We start from the raw sequence: 13,933 nt of genomic DNA, 5'->3' as shown, positions 1-13,933 counted from the left end.
CTCGCTTATATATATATATATATATATATATATATATATATATATATATATATATATATATATATATATATATAGAAATGTTTCTTCAACGTCGATATTCCCAAAAAAAAATCTTTATTTCGAAAATAAGTTACAATTTTTGAGAAATTCTACAAACTACTACATTTAATGATTTAAAGTTGACTATTGAAACATAATAATTACAATAATAATAAAAATATTGATTTCTTCCTATTTATAACGTCGGATATCGGAATCTGCTGATTCTTAATAGTAAGGGAGCTTATGGCTACATTTCTCCTCCCTCCATTGGTTGGGACTTCGTCCTCGAAGTTTTGGTTACTTCGGCTATCAGCTCGTCTAGTATCTGGATCTGGGCAGGATGCAATTTTTCTCCAAATAGGATTTTGGAAATTCGTTTTCTTTTCCTAATTAGGAAGATTATTAGGAAAGCTAAAATAGTTAAAAATATTATAACAGAAGTGGTGCTCAGTCCTATGGATAATCGGGGTAGTACTTCTATGGTATCTATTGGTTGAATTTGGCCATGTGTCTCTGGGATTGTTAATTTTTCAATTTTCATCTCATGGTTTGGTATTAATTTTATTGGAACAATTTTTGGAATGGAAATATCTTGAGACGTCTTTTTATTAAATTGGATACCTTCAATCATTATTGGTACATCTGTCGTCAAGAGGCTGGTTGAATTAATTTCTATCTGCTGGATTCTCATTGGGTGAACTATTCCTAGCAATATGACTTTGCTGGTTTCTTGGAAAAAGTTCTCTGTGATTAACGTTTTTGTGCAATTATCTACATTGGGTATGTTACATTTGGATTGTACATAGTTGGAACAGACTATGTTATCGCCTTGTCCTATACAAGTGTTGAACCATTTATTATTTGTATAGTAGCTTGCAGGTGGCAGAATCATAACATGATCTTTGTTTGGAATGGGATAGATTTTATAGGTAGTATAAGGAATTTCATGGAGTATAGGGATTTTAATTATTATGAGCATTGTATTTGAAGTTACACAAACTAAAGTTTTTGTTGACTCTATAAGTTCATAAGGGTGTTCATTACTATTGGGAATTGAATTTCTGGGATAAATTTTGAGAAGGTTCTCTTTAAGGTCTATTATTTCCTTTAAAGTGAATAATTCTATATTAGAGATATTAAGTTCAGATATAGTAATGGTTCTTATAAGTTTCATTAGAAATTCGTTTATATTTTGGAGATTTATTATCTCGTTGTGTAGAATGATATAGCTGTCAAAATCAGCTGATAATTTGTTGAGTGCAGATATGAGAATTGAATTATCAGAATTTAGTTTTTCTAAAAGTTTATCGAATCTCGTGTTAAAAGAGTTTCCATAAGATATTTGGTTATTAAATTTTTTTATGATTTCGTTTTGTTTATTTTCTAAAGAGATTATGTGTGATTTTAACAAGTCTAAGTCAGAGTCGTCTGGATTTCCAGTCACGTATTTGATGGCTGTACCTAGAAAATTAAAAAGTCCGCGTTTCTGTTTTCGCGTAATCTTGTGTAGATCGTCTTTTGTTTGTTCTTGTATGTGGGTGTATTGGGAGTACAGTAGCGAGAGAGGTGCATTTTTGAAGTGATCTTTGAAATAGCTTGTCGGACTAGCGTCAATACTGTCGGATAATTTGTCTAGTGGAATGTGAAGAAAATGTCTGTGATAGTGGGAGATTTCTCTTGATTTGCCTATCTCTTCAGCATAGTAACCATTATTCGGAATCTCCTGAATATTGAGTGGATGGACCAGGGCGAGGATTGTCCTGTGAAAAATTTGGGTCTTGAGTAGGTTTATCTACATGTTTTCGTATTCGTTTTACATATTTAAGATGAGTGCTTGTTAAATTTTGTTTATCTGTTTTACCGATTATTTTTGTTTTGTCTTGCGTTTCTGGATGAATAGTGGAGAAAGGGGCTTGTAATTTGGACTTATGTTTTTTCTTAGAAACATATAGGGATTTTGTAAGGTCTATTTCCGGAATATCTTCGGCATTTTCGTTTTGTCTATCTAAGAGTTGTTGTCTTTTTTGTTTTTGTTTATTATATAGTTCTGCAATAAAGGGTTGGAGTTCTTCTTTATGTCTTTGATTATATGTTTCGTATATCGGAAGATCAAAGTCGAAATGTATTTCTTCTGCATAGGGTCCGTACAGAATTGAGAACGGGGAATAATCTGTGGAACTGTGGATTGATTGGTTGTAAATAAGAATGGCGTGTGTTAGAATGTCATCTAACGAATCATTTGGATTTTGGGCTTGTAAGGTCCTAAGTTTTTCAATAAGAGTTGAATGAAAGCGCTCTACAGGAGAGTTTGAGGAAGAATTGTTTACTGTTGTAAAATGTATTTCGATTTTGTGGATATTTAGGAATTCTTTAATGACTACGGAATTAAATTCGGTGCCGCTGTCGCATACAATCTTTTTTGGGTAATTGTGGTGCGAAAAGTAGTGTCTTAATTTATTTAGTATGGAAATGGAAGTTTTGTCGGTGAGCTTATAGCATTGACCGTATTTGGAAAAAGAATCTATTATTGTGAGATACAGGTTTTTATTGCAGTGGAATAGATCGATATGTAATATATCAAAAGGTTTTTGACCTAACAACGGTCCTAATTGAGGAAGTTTATAAGGACGTCGCTCGTATTTATTTTTTAGGCAAATTTCGCATTTATTGATAAAATTAGAAATAGTTGTCTGCATTGAGGGCCAATAAAATTTTTGTTTTAAATGTTTGTAGGTTTCAATTATTCCGTTGTGATTTTCTACGTGATATTTCTTTATGCATTCTATTTGTTGGTTTTCTTCTTCTATGTCCTGAAGTAGTATATTGCAAAATATTGCTTTGACTGTGGAATTTATTTTTTCTTTAAAATAGTTACAGATAAAAGGTCTAAATTCGTGAGGGATTGTTATTGCAAATTTTTGATTTGGTCTAAGGATATTTTGGAAGGTATTTGCTATTTCTGTTTTCCAATTATTTGTCAAAGTGACAGTGTAACGGTGTTTGTTAAAAATTCTTTTGTATTTAATTTCAAAATTATTTGACTCTGGTTTAAAAATAATTTGGTTTGAGGATAAATTAATTGGTTCAGGTGAAATCTCTATTCCAGTGATAGGGTTCTCAACTGATGTATGTTGTGTGTTAGTACTGTTTTGTAAGTTGTCAAAATCGGCAAGGAAATCGTCTATGTCGAAATTGTCGGGTGGTTCAGCACATTCTGAATTCGGGGGTTCAGCACATTCTGAACTCGAGCTTAGGGCATTTATTTGGACTCGGCTAAGAGCATCAGCAACTTGATTCTCTTTGCCTTTTTTATATTTAACTTCAAAATCATATTCTTCTAGTTTAAGTCTCCATCGGGCTAATCTAGAAGTGGGGTCTTTAATTTTGTAGATCCATACGAGAGGATTGTGATCTGTTTCTACAGTGAATTTTTGGTTGTATAAATACATACGGAAGTGTTTACAAGAATCTAGTATGGCTAGAAGTTCTTTTTCAATAGTGGAGTAGTTTCGTTCTGCGGAATTTAGAGTTCGAGAATAGTAGGCAATAGGGTGATTATTTTGAGATAATACTGATCCTATAGCTATATTAGAGGCGTCTGTAGTCAGTACAAAAGGCTTTTCGAAGTCTGGATATTGTAAGATTGGAGAATTAGTTAACAATTGTTTGCATTTTGCAAAACATTCTAAATAATTTGGATTTGTGGGGTCGATAGTTGCTCCTTTTCGAGTACATCTCGAAAATGGGGACGTTATTTTTGCAAAGTTGGGTATGAATCTTCGGTAGTAACCGATTAAACCAAGAAATGATTTAATTTCTTTTACTGTTTTTGGTAGAGGATATTTTTGTATAGCTTCGATTTTTGCTGGGTTAGGTTTGATTCCTTCGGTTGTCACTACGTGACCTAAGAAAGAAACTTCTTTCGTGAGAAACTCAGATTTGTCTAACTGAATTTTTAAATTATTTTTCCTAAAAGTGTCAAAAATAGTCGCAATATGAACTAAGTGTTCTTGCAGTGACTTGGAAAAAATAATGACATCGTCCATGAAGACGAAGCAAAACTTATGAATAAAGGGCCTAAGAATATTGTCCATTAACCTTTCGAATGTTGCTGGGCTATTCTTTAAACCAAAGGGCATACGTAAAAATTCAAAGTGACCATGCGGAACTGAAAAGGCTGTTTTCCGAATAGAATCCGGATGAACTTCAATCTGATGGTAACCTTGAGCTAAATCTAATGTTGTGAAATAACTGGCTTTTCCTAAGTTATCCAGTATCTCATCTATCTGAGGAAGTGGGTAGCGATCACTTTCAGTATGATCATTGAGCTTCCTATAATCAATTACTAATCTAAATTTTTTCTGACCTGAGGCATCAGCTTTTTTTGGTACTATCCAAACTGGAGCTGAGTACGGTGAAATTGACGGTCGAATTATCTTATTATCTAATAAATTATTTATTTGTTTTTTTATTTCTTCCTGCATTGCTTTGGGATGCCGAAATCCCTTTACATAAATTGGATTTTCATCCTTAGTTTTAATTTCGTGTCTAACAGCTGATGTGAAAGTTAAATTTTTGTTTTCATCGTAAAATACGTCTTTAAATTTTTTGCAAAGACTTATAATTTTATATTTTTCTTCGTTATTCAAGTGCGAAGTACGTATTTTGTTTTCGTTAAAATGCGTCGTTGGAATTTTTACTATATTATAATTACAGAAGTTCTCAACTTCAATTCTCTTATTAAATTTCATAGGCATAGGTAAGTCGAAAGTGTCTAGAAAGCCGTTTTTTGCAACGTGAATAGAATTGGGAATTTTGATACCTTGAAAGTGTCTTTCACGCAATAAAACTTCGCCATTATGAACGCTTACTGGAATTTTTTGGTATAAAGTTTCAAATGGAATGCTAACGTGAGGATTCTCGAAGGTTAAAGTATGAGTTGCGTAGCTAATTGTGGCGTGGAATCTTTTCAGATCGTAAGTTCCAAGGAGGAGGTCAAAGTGTTGGCTAAAATCAGCAATTTTTACGTCGAATGTTTGTGGAATTCCATATTCTAGGAATAGTGGCGTCTTAATATTTAAGTCGTGCTTGGAAGTAATTTTCATTGACGTTAGCGAAAAAGGTTTTCGATAAATATGATTTTTATCAAATAGTTTGAGAGCTCGCGGATTTAAAATTGAATGGGAACCGCCGGTATCGATTAAAACGCGTAGATGTGTTTTGGGCGTAATGAAGTAGGGTAACCCAGGGGAACTTTCGATATTATATAGGTTTATACAGGGGGTGGATGATCGTCTAACGGGATGGCTTGAAAATCCTGATGATTTTCATCATGCAAATCGGGCTCTTGTTCGGATTCGTAATTTTCGAAATCGTTTTCGAAATATTGGGTATCATTTGAGTCTATGTGAAAATTGTGGCTTCTATTAGTTGTAATTGTCATGGGCTGATGGTTTCTGGTTGTGGTAGTTTGAACACCGCTCATTGGAGTAGCAAAATTTGGTTGGGGTCGAGGAGCTTTATATTTATTTAGTCTTTGTTGGTTGTTTTTCGGAACATTGTTTCGTTGGAAGGATTGATTTTGTTCGTGAGAACTGAAATTTTGTCTCTGAGGAAAATTATAGTTCTGTTGTGGAGTAAAGTTAAAATTGGGCTCTGTGTTGTGAGTTGAAGGTCTCACATAATTCGAATGCGTGGGTTGGAAGTTTGAGTATGTGGGTTGGAAGTTTGTGGATCTTTGATTATTCGAAGATTGATAGGGTTTATTTTTGAGTGGGGCCTTTTTGTTTTGTTGGCTCTTAAGGAAGTTCATGTATTGTTGTTGATTTTTGTGGTTATCGTAGGCAATACACTTTTGAAGGGCTTCTTCTAGGGAATTTAATTCAAAATGCGATAAGTATTCGCAATAAGGCTCGTTGATTCCGGTACAGAAAGTTTTGAGGGCAATGTTTTTGAAGTATGGAGTTTTAAAAGTGACTGTCGCGGGATTATCGTTTAAAGTGATGTGTTGGAGTAAATCGTTCAGATTTGTAGTTATTCTCTGATGATAATTGTCGTAGGATTCACTATGTTTTTGGACGGTAGTGGATAGTTGTGTTACTAATATGTCTTCGGAACGTCTGTCTCCGTATTTAGTTAATAATGCTGGACGAATTTCTGTCCAATTGGTTTTATTAGAATAGTTTAAGAAATTTCTAGGTTCTCCTTTAATTCGAGATACGATATGGGAATTTAAGATAAATTCTTGGGACGGATTTAAATCTTGGGTGCCTAAGAAAACTATTAAATTATCTACTGCTTTGATAAAGGTGGAGAGGTTGTCTCCAGAAGAGAATTCGGGCAGAGTTGAGCAAAGGCTAGCAATATCACTATTGGTCATCGGCATTTTGGAACGTAATTTAGATGCAGGCTTAGATTTAGAGGTTTGTAGATTTCTTTTTATTTTTAAATTTAAATTGTCGAATAGTAAACTTAAATTTTCGATACTATTTTGGGAAATATCATTCAATGTACTCATAAAATATATGCAAAAATATAAATGCAAGTATATATAAAAATTCGTTGAAGTAAAATGTTATAAATAATATAAATTCAATAAACAATAAATAATAAATTCAATGTAAATGTTTAAGAATTCAATTAAAATAATAAATGCTCATAAACAATGGTAAAGAAAGGAAAAACTTACGCAAGGATGATCGTGTTTGATTTCCAATACATTTTTCTCTTTTACCAGGTTCTTCAGGATTTCATTAAACTAATGTAGACCAGGAAACGACTATGTTTCTGTATGAAATATCCTGTGGTTCGCAGCGCCAGAAATGTTTCTTCAACGTCGATATTCCCAAAAAAAAATCTTTATTTCGAAATAAAAAGTTACAATTTTTGAGAAATTCTACAAACTACTACATTTAATGATTTTAAGTTGACTATTGAAACATAATAATTACAATAATAATAAAAATATTGATTTCTTCCTATTTATAACGTCGGATATCGGAATCTGCTGATTCTTAATAGTAAGGGAGCTTATGGCTACATTTCTATATATATATATATTATATATATATATATATATATATATATATATATATATATATATATATATATATATATATATATATATATATATATATATATATATATATATATATATATATATATATATATATATATATATAAGATACACAATCCTGTTTGTGTTAGCTCTATGGGCTTATAGTTTATCAGTAAGGTCCTAAACTGGCCGTATACTCTCTTCATCTTTACCGAGGCTTAGGAACGGATATAGTTCTCTTAAGGTACTCGTTCCACCTAATAGAACTTCAGGCGCAGTTTGTGTATGAATGAAAGAAAAAAAAAATCTAAATAGAACTCATTAGGACTTCCTTGTGTGACTTTATACAGCCAGAACTAGTGTTAAACATCCCGCAAAAGAATGTTAAGATATTCAGTGAAAAGACATAAAAAAATTTTTTTAACGATAAAACTGATATTAGGTGAACAACAAATTTGAGATTTTTATACATAAAAAATGCTTTAAATATGCGTATGAATATGCTAAATTATTTGCTTAAATATGTCAAATATATGCATTATTTTTACTATTTATAATTTACGTGCTCCCTATTTTAACAAATTTTTACTAACATAAATTATCAAAGGTCGTTCAACGATCTCAAACTTACTTCATTATGTAAATGATTGGTCATTATCTTTAAAAACAATCGGAATCCTGTCGATGTAGTCTACTTAGACTTCTCCAAAGCTTTTGACCGTGTTCCAAAACGTCGATTACTAGCTAAATTGGATCACTATGGTATCCGCGGAAAGTTGAACATTTGGATTGAAGATTTTCTATCCGATAGATACTTCAGGGTTCGTGTTGGGCAAGACCACTCACTAGATAAGCCAGTCAAGAGTGGAGTCCCACAAGGATCAGTACTTGGACCGCTACTATTTTTTGTCTACACTAGTGATCTTCCGCTCATCATATCCAGTAAGGTTTCCATTTACGCTGATCACACAAAATTTTATGTAAGTCCAACTATTAACCAACATGTTCTTCAACAAGATCTTGACGCAATATTCAAATGGTCCTCAGAATGGTTACTTCCACTTAACATTGAAAAATGCATTTTTTTACATATCGGCAAAAATAACCCATCACTACCGTACTTTATTAATGGACATCCCTTAAACTCGGTAACCTCCCACAATGATCTCGGAGTGATAATTAATAGTGACTTAAATTGGTCTGATCACATAGTGTCGGTGTGTAAACGTGCAAACTCGAAACTGTTTTTGATCCGTAAATGTTTTACACGCATATCTCTAACTTCTGTTAGTAAACTTTACTCAATATACGTTAGACCTATTCTTGAGTTTGCCGGACCAGTATGGAATCCAGATCTCATTCGCGATAAGATCCTACTTGAAAATGTTCAGCGGAAAGCTACAAGACTGGCATACGGTCGTGTAAGACCTAACTATGAAGATAGATTATCCATGGCTCATCTTACGACATTTGAGCAGCGACGTCTTCGAGGTGATCTAATTATGTCCTTCCGTATTTTAAAACATAACTTTGGGAACCTAAGCACCATTTTCACTTTGAATCAAGACGAAAGATTAAGAGGCCATCGATACAAATTGAAAAGGGAACAAACTACTGCAAGGTCCAGGGTGAACTTCTTGCCAAATAGAATCTTTAATATCTGGAACAATTTGGATCTTTGTGTTTGGATCAAAGTGTTAAAATCTTTAAAAATAAACTTGATAGTGGTTTATTTTAGTTATAGGATTTTTTTCTTGGACAACATTATTTATTTATTTATTTATTGTCTCATCATTCAACTTCTGTATGAAATACTTAATTGCTTATGTTTACTTAACTTTATAATTGGTATTAGTTTTATAAGGATGTTTTTTATTTTTGATTTTTGGGCATAATAGGAGCTCGCTTTTCTGCCCTTATTTGTAATATAATAATAATAATAATAATAATAATAATAATAATAATAATAATAATAATAATGACTTCCACTCGAAACCACCTAGATGAGATGCTAAAAACTGTAGAAAATTTCTCAAATGATATCAGTATGAATTTTGGACTAGACAAGTGCCGTATACTAAATATAGTCAGAGGAAAGATTCAGCCCGGAGGTTTCGATATGCAAGATGGCCAAAACATCGAGGCAATGGGTGAAAATGATATGTACAAATATCTCGGAGTAAAACAAGCGCGGAAAATTGACCATAAACAAATGAAAACTGAACTAACTTCGGAGTTCGTACGAAGAGTAAGACAACTAAATCGGTCATATCTTAATAGTAAAAATTTGTTTAAGGCATTAAATACGTACGCCTGTTCCGCGCTGAGCTACTCATTTGGTATTATAAAGTGGTCAAAAACAGATATAGAGGGTCTTCAGCGGAAAGTAAGAACACTTCTCACAAAGGCGCAAAAACATCACCCACGCAGTGCAGTAGAGAGAACAACATTACCGCGGTATCAAGGGGGAAGAGGACTTATGGATATAGGTGAGCAATTGGATAAACAAATTGCTAATTTAAGAACTTATTTTCAGGTACAGGCTGAGACATCTACTTTACATCGAGCAATTTGCGCAGTAGATGATACGACGCCGCTTAAACTAAGGGAACAAGAAATGCGCATAAACCACCTGACTAAACAAGACAAAATGCGCACCTGGATGAGTAAACCTCTGCATGGGCGACATCTCAATGAGATCAGCCAAGAATATGTCGACAATACAGCGTCGAACTATTGGTTGACATCAGGAAAGATGTTTCCCGAGACTGAGGGTTTCCTACTTGCCATTCAGGATCAGGTTATTCCAACTAAAAATTACCTGAAATATATTGTTAAAGATCCTCAAGTCCAAAATGACAAATGCCGATATGGATGCCAAGCCCAAGAAACCATCCAACATCTTACCGGTGGCTGCCAGGCATTTGTCGGTACTGATTATAAAGAACGCCATGACTCAGTAGGAAAGATTATCCACCAAGAACTAGCTGACAAACTGGGACTTCTCCAAACCGACCATCTTCCTTATTATCAATACGTCCCTGATAGAATGCTTGAAAATGACAACTACAAGCTATACTGGGACCGCACTGTGCTTACAGACCAACCAGTGGCCCATACTAGACCCGATCTCATACTAGTTAATAAAATTACTAGGCAAACAACACTTATTGATGTGGCGATACCCAACACCAATAATTTACGTGTTAAATACAACGAAAAGATCGCCAAGTACAGAGATCTAGAAATACAAATCAGGAGACAATGGAGAATGGAAAGTACCCAGACGATACCCATTATTCTTTCTACCACTGGAGTCATCCCGAAGAGCCTCCTAGAAAACATAAAAAAACTGGGTCTAAACGAACATCTATATAAGATTATGCAGAAAGCTGTGTTACTTTCGACGTCCAGATGCGTACGAAAATTTTTGGGAGATACACCGACATACCAAGTCACCTAGGACTCGATAACATGGAAAGAGTCCCACCAGAGCTCAATCCTTTTGATACCGTAGGTATCTGGGATGAGTGAATTTTCCCCTTAGAGGGAGTGTGAGCCGTATGGCTAAATCTGGAATAATAATAATAAATGCGCATAAACCACCTGACTAAACAAGACAAAATGCGCACCTGGATGAGTAAACCTCTGCATGGGCGACATCTCAATGAGATCAGCCAAGAATATGTCGACAATACAGCGTCGAACTATTGGTTGACATCAGGAAAGATGTTTCCCGAGACTGAGGGTTTCCTACTTGCCATTCAGGATCAGGTTATTCCAACTAAAAATTACATAAAATATATTGTTAAAGATCCTCAAGTCCAAAATGACAAATGCCGATATGGATGCCAAGCCCAAGAAACCATCCAACATCTTACCGGTGGCTGCCAGGCATTTGTCGGTACTGATTATAAAGAACGCCATGACTCAGTAGGAAAGATTATCCACCAAGAACTAGCTGACAAACTGGGACTTCTCCAAACCGACCATCTTCCTTATTATCAATACGTCCCTGATAGAATGCTTGAAAATGACAACTACAAGCTATACTGGGACCGCACTGTGCTTACAGACCAACCAGTGGCCCATAATAGACCCGATCTCATACTAGTTAATAAAATTACTAGGCAAACAACACTTATTGATGTGGCGATACCCAACACCAATAATTTACGTGTTAAATACAACGAAAAGATCGCCAAGTACAGAGATCTAGAAATACAAATCAGGAGACAATGGAGAATGGAAAGTACCCAGACGATACCCATTATTCTTTCTACCACTGGAGTCATCCCGAAGAGCCTCCTAGAAAACATAAAAAAGCTGGGTCTAAACGAACATCTATATAAGATTATGCAGAAAGCTGTGTTACTTTTGACGTCCAGATGCGTACGAAAATTTTTGGGAGATACACCGACATACCAAGTCACCTAGGACTCGATAACATGGAAAGAGTCCCACCAGAGCTCAATCCTTTTGATACCGTAGGTATCTGGGATGAGTGAATTTTCCCCTTAGAGGGAGTGTGAGCCGTATGGCTAAATCTGGATAATAATAATAAATCAAGGCAAGGGTAGTAAAAACACAAACGATAATTTAAGTTATTTCATAATATTATACATGAAAAATAATTAATATTTATTACATATAATACGATATAACGAAATAGATAAGGCGAAAAGCTCGAATTCTTTCTAAAAAATATTTCACTAGATATTACTCCATTACTTTCGTAAGACACCCTAGAAAAAGGTTAAGGAAAAAGTACAGCAAAGAAAAAAGACACCCTCCATGCAAAAAGTGGCCCTAATTTATTTAAATATTCATTTTTAAACAAATTGTAAAAATCAACTTTTTCGGCTCGAATGTTTTTTTTTATATTGAAATCCGAATTTTATGTAATTTACATAAAATTACATAAAATCCTTTACATATAACCACTAAAAATTTAAATAAATATTTAAATAAAACCTAACGTATACCGCCTCTTATAAAATAATCTTTTAATCACAAAGTGTATATAACTCAAATACACTAAGTAGGTTGTTTTTGTAAATAACATAATGTTAAACAGAATGTGCGAAACTCAAAATTTTGGACTAGATCAATTTGGCTATTTATAAGGTTTATGGTTTCATACCCTTTAGCTCACGAAAGCTTTAGGAATTTCCGTTATCGGCAATAACAGAGCTTTGGTCTATTGTTATCCGATTTATGGTATTGTCTTCCAGCATTTTTATTATGTTGGATTACAACTGTATTAAAAGACATGTGTCGATTTATGTTTATCTGGTGTATTGAAAAAGAACACACAACAGAAAACTAAACGGAATAACAATTCGGTTCTTATAAAGAAACAAATTGGGCAAATGCATTTACTTCGTGAAATACACTAAAAAGAACAAAAGTGATCTCAAAACTAATGTAAGAGTGGGAAATTCGTTTATCTATATAATAATAATATTATAATTTTTCATCTATAAAAATTGTAATATCTCATTATATACTTCGCATTTTTAATTCTATGTTGTCTTAGAATTTCGAAAATTGTACATATACTTTTACTTTTAACGTAACTTTTGTACTGAACTTTTAATTAATTTTATGTAATTATTTTATAGGTAGTATCCGATGAAATGTTGGTGGAGCTTAAATCTTGTTTCATGGAGGCGTACGATGACAATCAGGATGGAAAAATAGATATTAGAGAGGTAAGTTTTAAATATTCCTAATTTAAGGGTAAGTCTTTATATGAAATATTTATTTATACCAAATAATGCATTGTCTGACGAAACATAACTTTCATGTATTTTTAATGAGAATAATTAGTGTCTTCCATAATTATTTTAGTTAAAAAATATATTTGCTTTTTTTAAAGAGCCCTTAAGTTTACACTAAAAAAATATTAATAAATAATTTTTTAAAACGGTAACAAGTATAGTGAAATCTAATTTCCCTGCTTTGTTCTGTCATATATATTAGACTTTCAAGTTTAGCATTTAATAAATTACCGGGTGTCACGGAAATACGATGTAGAGAAATTTAAAAAAAGTAGCATTATTCTTTGCCATTATTAGTAGGTCCTTTATCGTAATGATTAATGCTAATTTTTCATCCAAATTAAGCTTATATAAACAAAAGGAATGTACACTAGACTAAGGTAGTTAAGAGACGGTAGTTATCGGTGCGTAGTGGCAAAACTCGAGAAAACGGGGAAAGCTTTATATAGTTTGCCGGTTACTTTTCTACAGTATTGTAACGTTTCTCCAGTCGTCAGAGACGAAAAAACCAATGAATCCCTAAAAATCATACGACAAGCTGCGAAAAAAAATTGATTTACCAAAAATGTACGCCATAGAAAAATTTTGTTTAAAATAAAAAATGTAGCGTTCTCTCAGGAACAACGATCGATGCGATTGAAAATTTTGAACGTCACTTTTCATACTAAAGCTGCACTTTTCACCTTTAAAACGGATGATGATTTTTGTCGATAGGACACTCTGATCAGAAGATATCGATTTTTTAACAACGAGTTGCTATAAATTTTGATTGATTTCGCGCGGAACTAAAATTCCAAATCGCCGGTCGCTTCAAGCGTTGTTTCTGAGAGAAATATTCGTTCTACGCAAAAAGTGCTCATAAACATTTTTGTTCAAAATTATCTCAGCTACATTTTTAATTTAAAATATTGTTTTTTACTTTACGGCGTACAGATACGTCCCAAAATTAATACTCTGGGCAAAATTCATCTTGTTTGTACGATTTTTAGGAGTCAAATCTCTGAAGACTGGACTAATAAATATGGAAAATGTACGAAAATGACAAGATCCA

The 13,933-nt window shown here is 33.5% G+C and overlaps 1 protein-coding gene across 2 annotated transcripts in view; it reads left to right on the top strand.

The window, feature by feature from the left end:
- Positions 1 to 13,933, top strand: part of Cbp53E (Calbindin 53E) — a 579,284-nt gene that overhangs the window by 264,561 nt on the left and 300,790 nt on the right. For both annotated transcript variants that reach the window (XM_072523348.1, XM_072523347.1), the window contains one exon: positions 12,724 to 12,813. In XM_072523348.1, coding sequence (XP_072379449.1) covers positions 12,724 to 12,813 — 90 coding nt within the window. The remainder of the gene's footprint in view (positions 1 to 12,723; positions 12,814 to 13,933) is intronic.

This window comes from Diabrotica undecimpunctata, chromosome 2 (genome assembly GCF_040954645.1).
Source record: "Diabrotica undecimpunctata isolate CICGRU chromosome 2, icDiaUnde3, whole genome shotgun sequence".
Classification (NCBI taxonomy): Eukaryota; Metazoa; Arthropoda; class Insecta; order Coleoptera; family Chrysomelidae; genus Diabrotica; species Diabrotica undecimpunctata.
Note: the sequence above shows the minus strand (reverse complement) of the source record. Positions and strands in the feature narration are given on the sequence as shown.